Here is a 20,314-nt window from a genome sequence, read left to right as displayed (position 1 = left end):
GAAGGTTATATAGTTTAACACCATCTGATCTAGTCAGAATACTGGAAGGTTATATAGTTTAACACCATCTAGTCAGAATACAGGAAGGTGATATAGTTTAACACCATCTGATCTAGTCAGAATACTGGAAGGTTATATAGTTTAACACCATCTAGTCAGAATACAGGAAGGTTATATAGTTTAACAACATCTAGTCAGAATACAGGAAGGTTATATAGTTTAACAACATCTAGTCAGAATACTGGAAGGTTATATAGTTTAACACCATCTGATCTAGTCAGAATACAGGAAGGTTATATAGTTTAACACCATCTGATCTAGTCAGAATACAGGAAGGTGATATAGTTTAACACCATCTAGTCAGAATACAGGAAGGTTATATAGTTTAACACCATCTGATCTAGTCAGAATACAGGAAGGTTATATAGTTTAACACCATCTAGTCAGAATACAGGAAGGTTATACAGTTGAACTCCATCTGATCTAGTCAGAATACAGGAAGGTTATATAGTTTAACACCATCTAGTCAGAATACAGGAAGGTTATATAGTTTAACACCATCTGATCTAGTCAGAATACAGGAAGGTTATATAGTTTAACACCATCTGATCTAGTCAGAATACAGGAAGGTTATATAGTTTAACACCATCTGATCTAGTCAGAATACAGGAAGGTTATACAGTTTAACACCAACTGATCTAGTCAGAATACAGGAAGGTTATATAGTTTAACACCATCTAGTCAGAATACAGGAAGGTTATATAGTTTAACACCATCTGATCTAGTCAGAATACAGGAAGGTTATATAGTTTAACATCTGATCTAGTCAGAATACAGGAAGGTTATATAGTTTAACACCATCTGATCTAGTCAGAATACAGGAAGGTTATATAGTTTAACACCATCTAGTCAGAATACAGGAAGGTTATATAGTTTAACACCATCTGATCTAGTCAGAATACAGGAAGGTTATATAGTTTAACATCTGATCTAGTCAGAATACAGGAAGGTTATATAGTTTAACACCATCTGATCTAGTCAGAATACTGGAAGGTTATATAGTTTAACACCATCTAGTCAGAATACAGGAAGGTTATATAGTTTAACACCATCTAGTCAGAATACAGGAAGGTTATATAGTTTAACACCATCTGATCTAGTCAGAATACAGGAAGGTTATATAGTTTTAACTCCATCTGATCTAGTCAGAATACAGGAAGGTGATATAGTTTAACCCCATCTAGTCAGAATACAGGAAGGTTATATAGTTTAACACCATCTGATCTAGTCAGAATACAGGAAGGTTATATAGTTTAACACCATCTGATCTAGTCAGAATACAGGAAGGTTATATAGTTTAACTCCATCTAGTCAGAATACAGGAAGGTTATATAGTTTAACACCATCTGATCTAGTCAGAATACAGGAAGGTTATATAGTTTAACTCCATCTAGTCAGAATACAGGAAGGTGATATAGTTTAACACCATCTAGTCAGAATACAGGAAGGTGATATAGTTTAACACCATCTGATCTAGTCAGAATACAGGAAGGTTATACAGTTTAACACCATCTGATCTAGTCAGAATACAGGAAGGTTATATAGTTTAACACCATCTGATCTAGTCAGAATACAGGAAGGTTATACAGTTTAACTCCATCTGATCTAGTCAGAATACTGGAAGGTTATATAGTTTAACACCATCTAGTCAGAATACAGGAAGGTGATATAGTTTAACACCATCTGATCTAGTCAGAATACTGGAAGGTTATATAGTTTAACACCATCTAGTCAGAATACAGGAAGGTTATATAGTTTAACAACATCTAGTCGGAATACAGGAAAGGTTATATAGTTTAACAACATCTAGTCAGAATACTGGAAGGTTATATAGTTTAACACCATCTGATCTAGTCAGAATACAGGAAGGTTATATAGTTTAACACCATCTGATCTAGTCAGAATACAGGAAGGTGATATAGTTTAACACCATCTAGTCAGAATACAGGAAGGTTATATAGTTTAACACCATCTAGTCAGAATACAGGAAGGTTATATAGTTTAACACCATCTGATCTAGTCAGAATACAGGAAGGTTATATAGTTTAACACCATCTGATCTAGTCAGAATACAGGAAGGTTATATAGTTTAACACCATCTAGTCAGAATACAGGAAGGTTATACAGTTGAACTCCATCTGATCTAGTCAGAATACAGGAAGGTTATATAGTTTAACACCATCTAGTCAGAATACAGGAAGGTTATATAGTTTAACACCATCTGATCTAGTCAGAATACAGGAAGGTTATATAGTTTAACACCATCTGATCTAGTCAGAATACAGGAAGGTTATACAGTTTAACACCAACTGATCTAGTCAGAATACAGGAAGGTTATATAGTTTAACACCATCTAGTCAGAATACAGGAAGGTTATATAGTTTAACACCATCTGATCTAGTCAGAATACAGGAAGGTTATATAGTTTAACATCTGATCTAGTCAGAATACAGGAAGGTTATATAGTTTAACACCATCTGATCTAGTCAGAATACAGGAAGGTTATATAGTTTAACACCATCTAGTCAGAATACAGGAAGGTTATATAGTTTAACACCATCTGATCTAGTCAGAATACAGGAAGGTTATATAGTTTAACATCTGATCTAGTCAGAATACAGGAAGGTTATATAGTTTAACACCATCTGATCTAGTCAGAATACTGGAAGGTTATATAGTTTAACACCATCTAGTCAGAATACAGGAAGGTTATATAGTTTAACATCATCTAGTCAGAATACAGGAAGGTTATATAGTTTAACACCATCTGATCTAGTCAGAATACAGGAAGGTTATATAGTTTTAACTCCATCTGATCTAGTCAGAATACAGGAAGGTGATATAGTTTAACCCCATCTAGTCAGAATACAGGAAGGTTATATAGTTTAACACCATCTGATCTAGTCAGAATACAGGAAGGTTATATAGTTTAACACCATCTGATCTAGTCAGAATACAGGAAGGTTATATAGTTTAACTCCATCTAGTCAGAATACAGGAAGGTGATATAGTTTAACACCATCTAGTCAGAATACAGGAATGTGATATAGTTTAACACCATCTGATCTAGTCAGAATACAGGAAGGTTATACAGTTTAACACCATCTGATCTAGTCAGAATACAGGAAGGTTATATAGTTTAACACCATCTGATCTAGTCAGAATACAGGAAGGTTATACAGTTTAACTCCATCTGATCTAGTCAGAATACAGGAAGGTTATATAGTTTAACACCATCTGATCTAGTCAGAATACAGGAAGGTGATATAGTTTAACTCCATCTAGTCAGAATACAGGAAGGTGATATAGTTTAACTCCATCTAGTCAGTATACTGGAAGGTTATATAGTTTAACTCCATCTAGTCAGAATACAGGAAGGTTATATAGTTTAACACCATCTGATCTAGTCAGAATAAAGGAAGGTGATATAGTTTAACTCCATCTAGTCAGAATACAGGAAGGTGATATAGTTTAACTCCATCTAGTCAGAATACTGGAAGGTTATATAGTTTAACTCCATCTAGTCAGAATACAGGAAGGTTATATAGTTTAACACCATCTGATCTAGTCAGAATACAGGAAGGTGATATAGTTTAACACCATCTAGTCAGAATACAGGAAGGTTATATAGTTTAACTCCATCTAGTCAGAATACAGGAAGGTTATATAGTTTAACTCCATCTAGTCAGAATACTGGAAGGTTATATAGTTTAACACCATCTGATCTAGTCAGAATACAGGAAGGTGATATAGTTTAACACCATCTAGTCAGAATACAGGAAGGTTATATAGTTTAACACCATCTGATCTAGTCAGAATACAGGAAGGTTATATAGTTTAACACCATCTGATCTAGTCAGAATACAGGAAGGTTATATAGTTTAACTCCATCTGATCTAGTCAGAATACAGGAAGGTTATATAGTTTAACACCATCTGATCTAGTCAGAATACAGGAAGGTTATATAGTTTAACACCATCTGATCTAGTCAGAATACAGGAAGGTTATATAGTTTAACTCCATCTAGTCAGAATACAGGAAGGTGATATAGTTTAACACCATCTGATCTAGTCAGAATACAGGAAGGTTATATAGTTTAACACCATCTAGTCAGAATACAGGAAGGTTATATAGTTTAACTCCATCTAGTCAGAATACAGGAAGGTGATATAGTTTAACACCATCTAGTCAGAATACAGGAAGGTTATATAGTTTAACTCCATCTAGTCAGAATACAGGAAGGTGATATAGTTTAACACCATCTGATCTAGTCAGAATACAGGAAGGTTATATAGTTTAACACCATCTAGTCAGAATACAGGAAGGTGATATAGTTTAACACCATCTGATCTAGTCAGAATACAGGAAGGTTATATAGTTTAACACCATCTAGTCAGAATACAGGAAGGTTATATAGTTTAACTCCATCTAGTCAGAATACAGGAAGGTTATATAGTTTAACACCATTTACATTTAAGTCATTTAGCAGACGCTCTTATCCAGATCGACTTACAAATTGGTGAATTCACCTTCTGACATCCAGTGGAACAGCCACTTTACAATAGTGCATCTAAATCATTAAGGGGGGGAGGGTGGTGAGAAGGATTACTTATCCTATCCTAGGTATTCCTTGAAGAGGTGGGGTCACCATCTGATCTAGTCAGAATACAGGAAGGTTATATAGTTTAACACCATCTAGTCAGAATACAGGAAGGTTATATAGTTTAACACCATCTAGTCAGAATACAGGAAGGTTATATAGTTTAACACCATCTGATCTAGTCAGAATACTGGAAGGTTATATAGTTTAACACCATCTGATCTAGTCAGAATACAGGAAGGTGATATAGTTTAACACCATCTGATCTAGTCAGAATACTGGAAGGTTATATAGTTTAACACCATCTAGTCAGAATACAGGAAGGTTATACAGTTTAACACCATCTAGTCAGAATACAGGAAGGTTATATAGTTTAACAACATCTAGTCAGAATACTGGAAGGTTATATAGTTTAACACCATCTAGTCAGAATACAGGAAGGTTATATAGTTTAACAACATCTAGTCAGAATACAGGAAGGTTATATAGTTTAACAACATCTAGTCAGAATACAGGAAGGTTATATAGTTTAACAACATCTAGTCAGAATACTGGAAGGTTATATAGTTTAACACCATCTAGTCAGAATACAGGAAGGTTATATAGTTTAACAACATCTAGTCAGAATACAGGAAGGTTATATAGTTTAACACCATCTGATCTAGTCAGAATACAGGAAGGTTATATAGTTTAACACCATCTGATCTAGTCAGAATACTGGAAGGTTATATAGTTTAACACCATCTAGTCAGAATACAGGAAGGTGATATAGTTTAACACCATCTGATCTAGTCAGAATACTGGAAGGTTATATAGTTTAACACCATCTAGTCAGAATACAGGAAGGTTATATAGTTTAACAACATCTAGTCAGAATACAGGAAGGTTATATAGTTTAACACCATCTAGTCAGAATACTGGAAGGTTATATAGTTTAACACCATCTGATCTAGTCAGAATACAGGAAGGTTATATAGTTTAACACCATCTAGTCAGAATACAGGAAGGTTATATAGTTTAACACCATCTAGTCAGAATACAGGAAGGTTATATAGTTTAACACCATCTAGTCAGAATACAGGAAGGTTATACAGTTTAACACCATCTAGTCAGAATACAGGAAGGTTATATAGTTTAACACCATCTAGTCAGAATACAGGAAGGTTATACAGTTTAACTCCATCTGATCTAGTCAGAATACAGGAAGGTTATATAGTTTAACACCATCTGATCTAGTCAGAATACAGGAAGGTTATATAGTTTAACACCATCTGATCTAGTCAGAATACAGGAAGGTTATATAGTTTAACACCATCTAGTCAGAATACAGGAAGGTTATATAGTTTAACACCATCTGATCTAGTCAGAATACAGGAAGGTGATATAGTTTAACACCATCTAGTCAGAATACAGGAAGGTTATATAGTTTAACACCATCTGATCTAGTCAGAATACAGGAAGGTTATATAGTTTAACACCATCTGATCTAGTCAGAATACAGGAAGGTTATATAGTTTAACACCATCTGATCTAGTCAGAATACAGGAAGGTTATATAGTTTAACACCATCTAGTCAGAATACAGGAAGGTTATATAGTTTAACACCATCTAGTCAGAATACAGGAAGGTTATATAGTTTAACACCATCTAGTCAGAATACAGGAAGGTTATATAGTTTAACACCATCTGATCTAGTCAGAATACAGGAAGGTTATATAGTTTTAACTCCATCTGATCTAGTCAGAATACAGGAAGGTGATATAGTTTAACACCATCTAGTCAGAATACAGGAAGGTTATATAGTTTAACACCATCTGATCTAGTCAGAATACAGGAAGGTTATATAGTTTAACACCATCTGATCTAGTCAGAATACAGGAAGGTTATACAGTTTAACTCCATCTGATATATTCAGAATACAGGAAGGTGATATAGTTTAACACCATCTGATCTAGTCAGAATACAGGAAGGTTATATAGTTTAACACCATCTGATCTAGTCAGAATACAGGAAGGTGATATAGTTTAACTCCATCTAGTCAGAATACTGGAAGGTTATATAGTTTAACTCCATCTAGTCAGAATACAGGAAGGTTATATAGTTTAACTCCATCTAGTCAGAATACAGGAAGGTGATATAGTTTAACTCCATCTAGTCAGAATACAGGAAGGTTATATAGTTTAACACCATCTGATCTAGTCAGAATACAGGAAGGTGATATAGTTTAACACCATCTAGTCAGAATACAGGAAGGTTATATAGTTTAACTCCATCTAGTCAGAATACAGGAAGGTTATATAGTTTAACTCCATCTAGTCAGAATACTGGAAGGTTATATAGTTTAACACCATCTGATCTAGTCAGAATACAGGAAGGTGATATAGTTTAACACCATCTAGTCAGAATACAGGAAGGTTATATAGTTTAACACCATCTGATCTAGTCAGAATACAGGAAGGTTATATAGTTTAACACCATCTGATCTAGTCAGAATACAGGAAGGTTATATAGTTTAACACCATCTAGTCAGAATACAGGAAGGTGATATAGTTTAACACCATCTAGTCAGAATACAGGAAGGTTATATAGTTTAACACCATCTGATCTAGTCAGAATACAGGAAGGTTATATAGTTTAACACCATCTGATCTAGTCAGAATACAGGAAGGTTATATAGTTTAACTCCATCTGATCTAGTCAGAATACAGGAAGGTTATATAGTTTAACACCATCTGATCTAGTCAGAATACAGGAAGGTTATATAGTTTAACACCATCTGATCTAGTCAGAATACAGGAAGGTTATATAGTTTCAGTAATGTCTTTAATCATGTAGTCTACACTGTCCCAGTAATGTCTCTAATCATGTAGTCTACACTGTCCCAGTAATGTCTCTAATCATGTAGTCTACACTGTCCCAGTAATGTCTCTAATCATGTAGTCTACACTGTCCCAGTAATGTCTCTAATCATGTAGTCTGCACTGTCCCAGTAATGTCTCTAATCATGTAGTCTACACTGTCCCAGTAATGTCTCTAATCATGTAGTCTACACTGTCCCAGTAATGTCTCTAATCATGTAGTCTACACTGTCCCAGTAATGTCTCTAATCATGTAGTCTACACTGTCCCAGTAATGTCTCTAATCATGTAGTCTACACTGTCCCAGTAATGTCTCTAATCATGTAGTCTGCACTGTCCCAGTAATGTCTCTAATCATGTAGTCTACACTGTCCCAGTAATGTCTCTAATCATGTAGTCTACACTGTCCCAGTAATGTCTCTAATCATGTAGTCTACACTGTCCCAGTAATGTCTCTAATCATGTAGTCTACACTGTCCCAGTAATGTCTCTAATCATGTAGTCTACACTGTCCCAGTAATGTCTTTAATCATGTAGTCTACACTGTCCCAGTAATGTCTTTAATCATGTAGTCTACACTGTCCCAGTAATGTCTCTAATCATGTAGTCTACACTGTCCCAGTAATGTCTCTAATCATGTAGTCTACACTGTCCCAGTAATGTCTCTAATCATGTAGTCTACACTGTCCCAGTAATGTCTCTAATCATGTAGTCTACACTGTCCCAGTAACGTCTCTAATCATGTAGTCTACACTGTCCCAGTAACGTCTCTAATCATGTAGTCTACACTGTCCCAGTAACGTCTCTAATCTCTAATCATGTAGTCTACACTGTCCCAGTAATCTCTAATCATGTAGTCTACACTGTCCCAGTAATGTCTCTAATCATGTGTCTCTAATCATGTAGTCTACACTGTCCCAGTAATGTCTCTAATCATGTAGTCTACACTGTCCCAGTAATGTCTCTAATCATGTAGTCTACACTGTCCCAGTAATGTCTCTAATCATGTAGTCTACACTGTCCCAGTAATGTCTCTAATCATGTAGTCTACACTGTCCCAGTAATGTCTCTAATCATGTAGTCTACACTGTCCCAGTAATGTCTCTAATCATGTAGTCTACACTGTCCCAGTAATGTCTCTAATCATGTAGTCTACACTGTCCCAGTAATGTCTCTAATCATGTAGTCTACACTGTCCCAGTAATGTCTCTAATCATGTAGTCTACACTGTCCCAGTAATGTCTCTAATCATGTAGTCTACACTGTCCCAGTAATGTCTCTAATCATGTAGTCTACACTGTCCCAGTAATGTCTCTAATCATGTAGTCTACACTGTCCCAGTAATGTCTCTAATCATGTAGTCTACACTGTCCCAGTAATGTCATGTAGTCTACACTGTCCCAGTAATGTCTCTAATCATGTAGTCTACACTGTCCCAGTAATGTCTCTAATCATGTAGTCTACACTGTCCCAGTAATGTCTCTAATCATGTAGTCTACACTGTCCCAGTAATGTCTCTAATCATGTAGTCTACACTGTCCCAGTAATGTCTCTAATCATGTAGTCTACACTGTCCCAGTAATGTCTCTAATCATGTAGTCTACACTGTCCCAGTAATGTCTCTAATCATGTAGTCTACACTGTCCCAGTAATGTCTCTAATCATGTAGTCTACACTGTCCCAGTAATGTCTCTAATCATGTAGTCTACACTGTCCCAGTAATGTCTCTAATCATGTCTACACTGTCCCAGTAATGTCAATCTGTCCCAGTAATGTCTCTAATCATGTAGTCTACACTGTCCCAGTAATGTCTCTAATCATGTAGTCTACACTGTCCCAGTAATGTCTCTAATCATGTAGTCTACACTGTCCCAGTAATGTCTCTAATCATGTAGTCTACACTGTCCCAGTAATGTCTCTAATCATGTAGTCTACACTGTCCCAGTAATGTCTCTAATCATGTAGTCTACACTGTCCCAGTAATGTCTCTAATCATGTAGTCTACACTGTCCCAGTAATGTCTCTAATCATGTAGTCTACACTGTCCCAGTAATGTCTCTAATCATGTAGTCTACACTGTCCCAGTAATGTCTCTAATCATGTAGTCTACACTGTCCCAGTAATGTCTCTAATCATGTAGTCTACACTGTCCCAGTAATGTCTCTAATCAATGTAGTCTACACTGTCCCAGTAATGTCTCTAATCATGTAGTCTACACTGTCCCAGTAATGTCTCTAATCATGTAGTCTACACTCTAATCATGTCCCAGTAATGTCTCTAATCATGTAGTCTACACTGTCCCAGTAATGTCTCTAATCATGTAGTCTACACTGTCCCAGTAATGTCTCTAATCATGTAGTCTACACTGTCCCAGTAATGTCTCTAATCATGTAGTCTACACTGTCCCAGTAATGTCTCTAATCATGTAGTCTACACTGTCCCAGTAATGTCTCTAATCATGTAGTCTACACTGTCCCAGTAATGTCTCTAATCATGTAGTCTACACTGTCCCAGTAATGTCTCTAATCATGTAGTCTACACTGTCCCAGTAATGTCTCTAATCATGTAGTCTACACTGTCCCAGTAATGTCTCTAATCATGTAGTCTACACTGTCCCAGTAATGTCTCTAATCATGTAGTCTACACTGTCCCAGTAATGTCTCTAATCATGTAGTCTACACTGTCCCAGTAATGTCTCTAATCATGTAGTCTACACTGTCCCAGTAATGTCTCTAATCATGTAGTCTACACTGTCCCAGTAATGTCTCTAATCATGTAGTCTACACTGTCCCAGTAATGTCTCTAATCATGTAGTCTACACTGTCCCAGTAATGTCTCTAATCATGTAGTCTACACTGTCCCAGTAATGTCTCTAATCATGTAGTCTACACTGTCCCAGTAATGTCTCTAATCATGTAGTCTACACTGTCCCAGTAATGTCTCTAATCATGTAGTCTACACTGTCCCAGTAATGTCTCTAATCATGTAGTCTACACTGTCCCAGTAATGTCTCTAATCATGTAGTCTACACTGTCCCAGTAATGTCTCTAATCATGTAGTCTACACTGTCCCAGTAATGTCTCTAATCATGTAGTCTACACTGTCCCAGTAATGTCTCTAATCATGTAGTCTACACTGTCCCAGTAATGTCTCTAATCATGTAGTCTACACTGTCCCAGTAATGTCTCTAATCATGTAGTCTACACTGTCCCAGTAATGTCTCTAATCATGTAGTCTACACTGTCCCAGTAATGTCTCTAATCATGTAGTCTACACTGTCCCAGTAATGTCTCTAATCATGTAGTCTACACTGTCCCAGTAATGTCTCTAATCATGTAGTCTACACTGTCCCAGTAATGTCTCTAATCATGTAGTCTACACTGTCCCAGTAATGTCTCTAATCATGTAGTCTACAATCTGTCCCAGTAATGTCTCTAATCATGTAGTCTGCAGTCTACACTGTCCCAGTAATGTCTCTAATCATGTAGTCTGCACTGTCCCAGTAATGTCTCTAATCATGTAGTAATGTCTCTAATCATGTAGTCTGTCCCAGTAATGTCTCTAATCATGTAGTCTACACTGTCCCAGTAATGTCTCTAATCATGTAGTCTACACTGTCCCAGTAATGTCTCTAATCATGTAGTCTGCACTGTCCCAGTAATGTCTCTAATCATGTAGTCTGCACTGTCCCAGTAATGTCTCTAATCATGTAGTCTGCACTGTCCCAGTAATGTCTCTAATCATGTAGTCTGCACTGTCCCAGTAATGTCTCTAATCATGTAGTCTGCAATCTGTCCCAGTAATGTCTCTAATCATGTAGTCTGCACTGTCCCAGTAATGTCTCTAATCATGTAGTCTGCACTGTCCCAGTAATGTCTCTAATCATGTAGTCTGCACTGTCCCAGTAATGTCTCTAATCATGTAGTCTGCACTGTCCCAGTAATGTCTCTAATCATGTAGTCTGCACTGTCCCAGTAATGTCTCTAATCATGTAGTCTGCACTGTCCCAGTAATGTCTCTAATCATGTAGTCTGCACTGTCCCAGTAATGTCTCTAATCATGTAGTCTGCACTGTCCCAGTAATGTCTCTAATCATGTAGTCTGCACTGTCCCAGTAATGTCTCTAATCATGTAGTCTGCACTGTCCCAGTAATGTCTCTAATCATGTAGTCTGCACTGTCCCAGTAATGTCTCTAATCATGTAGTCTGCACTGTCCCAGTAATGTCTCTAATCATGTAGTCTGCACTGTCCCAGTAATGTCTCTAATCATGTAGTCTGCACTGTCCCAGTAATGTCTCTAATCATGTAGTCTGCACTGTCCCAGTAATGTCTCTAATCATGTAGTCTGCACTGTCCCAGTAATGTCTCTAATCATGTAGTCTGCACTGTCCCAGTAATGTCTCTAATCATGTAGTCTGCACTGTCCCAGTAATGTCTCTAATCATGTAGTCTGCACTGTCCCAGTAATGTCTCTAATCATGTAGTCTGCACTGTCCCAGTAATGTCTCTAATCATGTAGTCTGCACTGTCCCAGTAATGTCTCTAATCATGTAGTCTGCACTGTCCCAGTAATGTCTCTAATCATGTAGTCTGCACTGTCCCAGTAATGTCTCTAATCATGTAACTGTCCCAGTCTAATCATGTAGTCTGCACTGTCCCAGTAATGTCTCTAATCATGTAGTCTGCACTGTCCCAGTAATGTCTCTAATCATGTAGTCTGCACTGTCCCAGTAATGTCTCTAATCATGTAGTCTGCACTGTCCCAGTAATGTCTCTAATCATGTAGTCTGCACTGTCCCAGTAATGTCTCTAATCATGTAGTCTGCACTGTCCCAGTAATGTCTCTAATCATGTAGTCTACACTGTCCCAGTAATGTCTCTAATCATGTAGTCTACACTGTCCCAGTAATGTCTCTAATCATGTAGTCTACACTGTCCCAGTAATGTCTCTAATCATGTAGTCTACACTGTCCCAGTAATGTCTCTAATCATGTAGTCTACACTGTCCCAGTAATGTCTCTAATCATGTAGTCTACACTGTCCCAGTAATGTCTCTAATCATGTAGTCTACACTGTCCCAGTAATGTCTCTAATCATGTAGTCTACACTGTCCCAGTAATGTAGTCTCACTAATCATGTAGTCTACACTGTCCCAGTAATGTCTCTAATCATGTAGTCTACACTGTCCCAGTAATGTCTCTAATCATGTAGTCTACACTGCCCCAGTAATGTCTCTAATCATGTAGTCTACACTGCCCCAGTAATGTCTCTAATCATGTAGTCTACACTGCCCCAGTAATGTCTCTAATCATGTAGTCTGCACTGTCCCAGTAATGTCTCTAATCATGTAGTCTGCACTGTCCCAGTAATGTCTCTAATCATGTAGTCTGCACTGTCCCAGTAATGTCTCTAATCATGTAGTCTGCACTGTCCCAGTAATGTCTCTAATCATGTAGTCTGCACTGTCCCAGTAATGTCTCTAATCATGTAGTCTGCACTGTCCCAGTAATGTCTCTAATCATGTAGTCTGCACTGTCCCAGTAATGTCTCTAATCATGTAGTCTGCACTGTCCCAGTAATGTCTCTAATCATGTAGTCTGCACTGTCCCAGTAATGTCTCTAATCATGTAGTCTACACTGTCCCAGTAATGTCTCTAATCATGTAGTCTACACTGTCCCAGTAATGTCTCTAATCATGTAGTCTACACTGTCCCAGTAATGTCTCTAATCATGTAGTCTACACTGTCCCAGTAATGTCTCTAATCATGTAGTCTACACTGTCCCAGTAATGTCTCTAATCATGTAGTCTACACTGTCCCAGTAATGTCTCTAATCATGTAGTCTACACTGTCCCAGTAATGTCTCTAATCATGTAGTCTACACTGTCCCAGTAATGTCTCTAATCATGTAGTCTGCACTGTCCCAGTAATGTCTCTAATCATGTAGTCTGCACTGTCCCAGTAATGTCTCTAATCATGTAGTCTGCACTGTCCCAGTAATGTCTCTAATCATGTAGTCTGCACTGTCCCAGTAATGTCTCTAATCATGTAGTCTGCACTGTCCCAGTAATGTCTCTAATCATGTAGTCTGCACTGTCCCAGTAATGTCTCTAATCATGTAGTCTACACTGTCCCAGTAATGTCTCTAATCATGTAGTCTACACTGTCCCAGTAATGTCTCTAATCATGTAGTCTACACTGTCCCAGTAATGTCTCTAATCATGTAGTCTACACTGTCCCAGTAATGTCTCTAATCATGTAGTCTACACTGTCCCAGTAATGTCTCTAATCATGTAGTCTACACTGTCCCAGTAATGTCTCTAATCATGTAGTCTACACTGTCCCAGTAATGTCTCTAATCATGTAGTCTACACTGTCCCAGTAATGTCTCTAATCATGTAGTCTACACTGTCCCAGTAATGTCTCTAATCATGTAGTCTACACTGTCCCAGTAATGTCTCTAATCATGTAGTCTACACTGTCCCAGTAATGTCTCTAATCATGTAGTCTACACTGTCCCAGTAATGTACTGCAGAATCATCCTGTTTTGGGGGTATTTGGGTATTTTAAATGTGGGCACCCTGAAACCCCACCTCTTCAAGGAATACCTAGGATAGGATAAAGTAATCCTTCTCACCCACCCCCCCCCCTTTAATGATTTAGATGCACTATTGTAAAGTGGCTGTTCCACTGGATGTCAGAAGGTGAATTCACCAATTTGTAAGTCGCTCTGGATAAGAGCGTCTGCTAAATGACTTAAATGTAGTGTAATGTAAATGTATGTCTGTACACTTTCCCTCTTCTGTAGTCATTGATACCCGTGTGTGAATCATCTATTTCATTACATTTTGACCACCAAGATGACATTTTTCTGTAGGCTACAGTAATAACCCATTGGAACTGAAACTTGGCATGGACATATATGATACAGCACACTTGCTGGCTCTTTCTGGGTCTGGGACAATGTACTGTCTGGGATGGGGGGTCTGGGATGTGTTGTCTGGGATAATATACTGTCTGGGATGAGGGGTCTGGGACAATATACTGTCTGGGATGAGGGGTCTGGGACAATGTACTGTCTGGGATGAGGGGTCTGGGATGAGTGGTCCTGGACAATGTACTGTCTGGGATGAGGGGTCTGGGATGAGGGGTCTGGGATAATATACTGTCTGGGATGAGAGGTCTGGGATAATATACTGTCTGGGATGAGGGGTCTGGGATGAGGGGTCTGGGATGAGGGGTCTGGGGCAATATACTGTCTGGGATGAGGGGTCTGGGATGAGGGGTCTGGGATGAGAGGTCTGGGATAATATACTGTCTGGGATGAGGGGTCTGGGATAATATACTGTCTGGGATGAGGGGTCTGGGATAATATACTGTCTGGGATGGGGGGTCTGGGATAATATACTGTCTGGGATGAGGGGTCTGGGATAATATACTGTCTGGGATGAGGGGTCTGGGATAATATACTGTCTGGGATGAGGGGTCTGGGATAATATACTGTCTGGGATGAGAGGTCTGGGATAATATACTGTCTGGGATGAGAGGTCTGGGGCAATATACTGTCTGGGATGAGGGGTCTGGGATGAGGGGTCTGGGATAATATACTGTCTGGGATGAGGGGTCTGGGATGAGGGGTCTGGGATGAGGGGTCTGGGATAATATACTGTCTGGGATGAGGGGTCTGGGATAATATACTGTCTGGGATGGGGGGTCTGGGATAATATACTGTCTGGGATGAGGGGTCTGGGATAATATACTGTCTGGGATGAGGGGTCTGGGATAATATACTGTCTGGGATGAGGGGTCTGGGATAATATACTGTCTGGGATGAGGGGTCTGGGATAATATACTGTCTGGGATGAGGGGTCTGGGATAATATACTGTCTGGGATGAGAGGTCTGGGGCAATATACTGTCTGGGATGAGGGGTCTGGGATAATATACTGTCTAGGATGAGGGGTCTGGGATGAGGGGTCTGGGATAATATACTGTCTGGGATGAGGGATCTGGGATAATATACTGTCTGGGATGAGGGGTCTGGGACAATATACTGTCTGGGATGAGGGGTCTGGGATAATATACTGTCTGGGATGAGGGGTCTGGGATAATATACTGTCTGGGATGGGGGGTCTGGGATAATATACTGTCTGGGATGAGGGGTCTGGGATAATATACTGTCTGGGATGAGGGGTCTGGGATGAGGGGTCTGGGATAATATACTGTCTGGGATGAGAGGTCTGGGATGAGGGGTCTGGGATAATATACTGTCTGGGATGAGGGGTCTGGGATAATATACTGTCTGGGATGAGGGGTCTGGGATAATATACTGTCTGGGATGGGGGGTCTGGGATGTGTTGTCTGGGATAATATACTGTCTGGGATGAGGGGTCTGGGACAATATACTGTCTGGGATGAGGGGTCTGGGATAATATACTGTCTGGGATGAGGGGTCTGGGATGAGTGGTCCTGGACAATGTACTGTCTGGGATGAGGGGTCTGGGATAATATACTGTCTGGGATGAGGGGTCTGGGATGAGTGGTCCTGGACAATGTACTGTCTGGGATGAGTGGTCCTGGACAATGTACTGTCTGGGATGAGGGGTCTGGGACAATATACTGTCTGGGATGAGGGGTCTGGGATGAGTGGTCCTGGACAATGTACTGTCTGGGATGAGTGGTCCTGGACAATGTACTGTCTGGGATGAGGGGTCTGGGACAATATACTGTCTGGGATGTGTGGTCTGGGGCAATGTACTGTCTGGGATGAGGTGTCTGGGACAATGTACTGTCTGGGATGAGGTGTCTGGGATAATATACTGTCTGGGATGAGGGGTCTGGGACAATATACTGTCTGGGATGAGGGGTCTGGGACAATGTACTGTCTGGGATGAGGGGTCTGGGATAATATACTGTCTGGGATGAGGGGTCTGGGATGAGTGGTCCTGGACAATGTACTGTCTGGGATGAGTGGTCCTGGACAATGTACTGTCTGGGATGAGGGGTCTGGGACAATATACTGTCTGGGATGAGGGGCGGGGATGAGTGGTCCTGGACAATGTACTGTCTGGGATGAGTGGTCCTGGACAATGTACTGTCTGGGATGAGGGGTCTGGGGCAATATACTGTCTGGGATGAGGGGTCTGGGATGAGGGGTCTGGGGCAATGTACTGTCTGGGATGAGGGGTCTGGGACAATATACTGTCTGGGATGAGGGGTCTGGGATGAGGGGTCTGGGATAATATACTGTCTGGGATGAGGGGTCTGGGACAATGTACTGTCTGGGATGAGTGGTCCTGGACAATATACTGTCTGGGATGAGGGGTCTGGGACAATGTACTGTCTGGGATGAGTGGTCCTGGACAATGTACTGTCTGGGATGGGGGTCTGAGACAATGTGCTGTCTGGGATGAGGGGTCTGGGATGAGGGGTCTGGGATGAGTGGTCCTGGACAATGTACTGTCTGGGATGGGGGTCTGAGACAATGTGCTGTCTGGGATGAGGGGTCTGGGACAATATACTGTCTGGGATGAGGGGTCTGGGATGAGGGGTCCTGGATAATATACTGTCTGGGATGAGGGGTCTGGGATGAGTGGTCCTGGACAATGTACTGTCTGGGATGGGGGTCTGAGACAATGTGCTGTCTGGGATGAGGGGTCTGGGATGAGGGGTCCTGGATAATATACTGTCTGGGATGAGGTGTCTGGGACAATGTACTGTCTGGGATGAGGGGTCTGGGATGAGGAATAATACAGAATAATAAAACAAACACAAAAATAAATGTTATAAAAACAATCACATTCAACTTCATTCCTCAATCAATCATCTAACTGGCACCGGCACATCTTATCTGTTATCCTGAGAGGGGTTGGTAACTTATGATTATTTTCTTAATTAATGAAGTTCCATATCGAGGGAGTTTCTGTCAGATTGTAAATAAATAAGAGAATGCATCTGTCTTCTTTCAGACAGAGAGGTCCATCCCACATTAAGACTACAGTGATGAGTCCTAACATTGTCCCCTGTGATAAAACATAGTGATAGACGGTGGCCAAGGGTTTTTAAACATCAATAAGGGATCATATCTTTCACCTGGATTCACCTGGTCCGTCTGTCATGGAAAGAGCAGGTGTTCATAATGTTTTGTATACTAAGAAGGTTGTTGCTAATGACAGCCTGCAGTACCCCGGTTGGCCTTCAACTTGAGTTACTTAATGAGAGGGGGCAGCATTGAGCTAGCCTGCATGTTATGTCTAATGGCAGCCTGCAGTACCCCGGTTGGCCTTCAACTTCAGGTACTTAATGAGAGGGGGCAGCACTGAGCTAGCCTGCATGTTATGTCTAATGGCAGCCTGCAGTACCCCGGTTGGCCTTCAACTTCAGGTACTTAATGAGAGGGGGCACTGCACTGCGTGTTAGGTCTAGCCTGCGTGTTAGGGTCTTAATGGCAGCCTGCAGCCTGCGTGTTAGGTCTAATGGCAGCCTGGTTGGCCTTCAACTTCAGGTACTTAATGAGAGGGGGCAGCACTGAGCTAGTCTGCATGTTATGTCTAATGGCAGCCTGCAGTACCCCGGTTGGCCTTCAACTTGAGTTACTTAATGAGAGGGGCAGCACTGAGCTAGCCTGCGTGTTATGTCTAATGGCAGCCTGCAGTACCCCGGTTGGCCTTCACTTGAGTTACTTAAAATGAGAGTGGGGCAGCACTGAGCTAGTGTGTAACGTCACTTCCTGGAGTAGCTCAAACTGTCTACATAAATCTCCCACATGAGACACCATCTCAACTGACTTCAGTTGGCTTCAATATACATAGGAATTAATGTCATGTGATTGAGGTCTTTGTCCATTGATATGGCCAGAATCCATGGAGCAACAGGAAGTTACCAGTTGTATTTAACTGTGTGTCATTTGTTTTTCTCCAGGGTCGTCTGAGGTTCAGGTTGTTGGACCGGCCGACCCAGTCGTTGCCTTAGCTGGTGATGACGTCATTCTGCCATGTTCCCTGAAACCCAATGTCAGTGCTGAGGACATGGTAGTGCAGTGGACCAGATTGAACCGGAAAGCAGAAAAGGTCCACCTTTACCTTGACAGTCGAGACTCCAATGAGGATCAGTCTCCATCCTACAGGGGAAGGACATCAATGTTTCATGAAGAACTGAAGAACGGCATCGTCTCCTTAAAGCTGAACAGAGTGACTCTCTCTGATACTGGAAGCTACAGGTGCTTCTTTCCAAAACTGACCAGCCTGGTGACGGAAACCACCGTTCAACTCTTTGTTGGTGAGTCATGAATACTGGAGTTGTGATCAGAGGTTGTTTTGGTAAATCTGGTTAAATGATTGGCTGCTGAAATATCAACATGTCCTCCTCCCTCATCATTCCTTCCTCTGTTATAGATCATGTATTCAGCTGGTCTTCCTCCCTCAACATGTATTCAGCTGGTCTTCCTCCCTCAACATGTATTCAGCTGGTCTTCCTCCCTCAACATGTATTCAGCTGGTCTTCCTCCCTCAACATGTATTCAGCTGGTCTTCCTCCCTCATCATGTATTCAGCTGGTCTTCCTCCCTCAACATGTATTCAGCTGGTCTTCCTCCCTCATCATGTATTCAGCTGGTCTTCCTCCGTCATCATGTATTCAGCTAGTCTTCCTCCCTCATCATGTATTCAGCTGGTCTTCCTCCGTCATCATGTATTCAGCTGGTCTTCCTCCCTCATCATGTATTCAGCTGGTCTTCCTCCCTCATCATGTATTCAGCTGGTCTTCCTCCCTCATCATGTATTCAGCTGGTCTTCCTCCCTCATCATGTATTCAGCTGGTCTTCCTCCCTCATCATGTATTCAGCTGGTCTTCCTCCCTCATCATGTATTCAGCTGGTCTTCCTCCCTCATCATGTATTCAGCTGGTCTTCCTCCCTCATCATGTATTCAGCTGGTCTTCCTCCCTCATCATGTATTCAGCTGGTCTTCCTCCCTCATCATGTATTCAGCTGGTCTTCCTCCCTCATCATGTATTCAGCTGGTCTTCCTCCCTCATCATGTATTCAGCTGGTCTTCCTCCCTCATCATGTATTCAGCTGCTCAGCACACAGCCTTCACAACACACTCCTCACACATCAAAACCTCCCACACTGTTACACTTCTGTGTCCCAATATTCCTACTACCTACTGTTGACTCACTGTCTGTGTCCCAATTTTCCCAATATTCCTACTACCTGCTGTTTACTCACTGTCTGTGTCCCAATATTCCCAATATTCCTACTACCTGCTGTTTACTCACTGTCTGTGTCCCAATATTCCTGCTGTTGACTCACCTCTGTGTCCCAATATTCCTGCTGTTGACTCACCTCTGTGTCCCAATATTCCTGCTGTTTACTCACTGTCTGTGTCCCAATATTCCTGCTGTTGACTCACCTCTGTGTCCCAATATTCCTGCTGTTGACTCACTTCTGTGTCCCAATATTCCTACTACCTGCTGTTGACTCACCCTCTGTTGTTGATAGCAGGAAGTGTTTAATGTTGTTAATACTGGAGTGCTGCAGGGTTCTGGTAATACTGGAGTGCTGCAGGGTTCAGTTAATACTGGAGTGCTGCAGGGTTCAGTTAATATTGGAGTGCTGCAGGGTTCTGGTAATACTGGAGTGCTGCAGGGTTCAGTTAATACTGGAGTGCTGCAGGGTTCTGGTAATACTGGAGTGCTGCAGGGTTCAGTTAATACTGGAGTGCTGCAGGGTTCAGTTAATACTGGAGTGCTGCAGGGTTCTGGTAATACTGGAGTGCTGCAGGGTTCAGTTAATACTG

At 40.8% G+C, this 20,314-nt stretch overlaps 1 protein-coding gene across 6 annotated transcripts in view; it reads left to right on the top strand.

The window, feature by feature from the left end:
• The window catches only part of LOC135510157 (butyrophilin subfamily 3 member A1-like), a 69,366-nt gene that overhangs the window by 3,355 nt on the left and 45,697 nt on the right, over positions 1-20,314 (top strand). For all 6 annotated transcript variants that reach the window (XM_064930939.1, XM_064930938.1, XM_064930942.1 and 3 more), the window contains exon 2: positions 18,438-18,794. In XM_064930939.1, coding sequence (XP_064787011.1) covers positions 18,438-18,794 — 357 coding nt within the window. The remainder of the gene's footprint in view (positions 1-18,437; positions 18,795-20,314) is intronic.

This window comes from Oncorhynchus masou, chromosome 23 (assembly GCF_036934945.1).
Source record: "Oncorhynchus masou masou isolate Uvic2021 chromosome 23, UVic_Omas_1.1, whole genome shotgun sequence".
In the NCBI taxonomy this organism is placed as follows: domain Eukaryota; kingdom Metazoa; phylum Chordata; class Actinopteri; order Salmoniformes; family Salmonidae; genus Oncorhynchus; species Oncorhynchus masou.
This window is presented reverse-complemented; position numbering and strand designations above follow the sequence as displayed.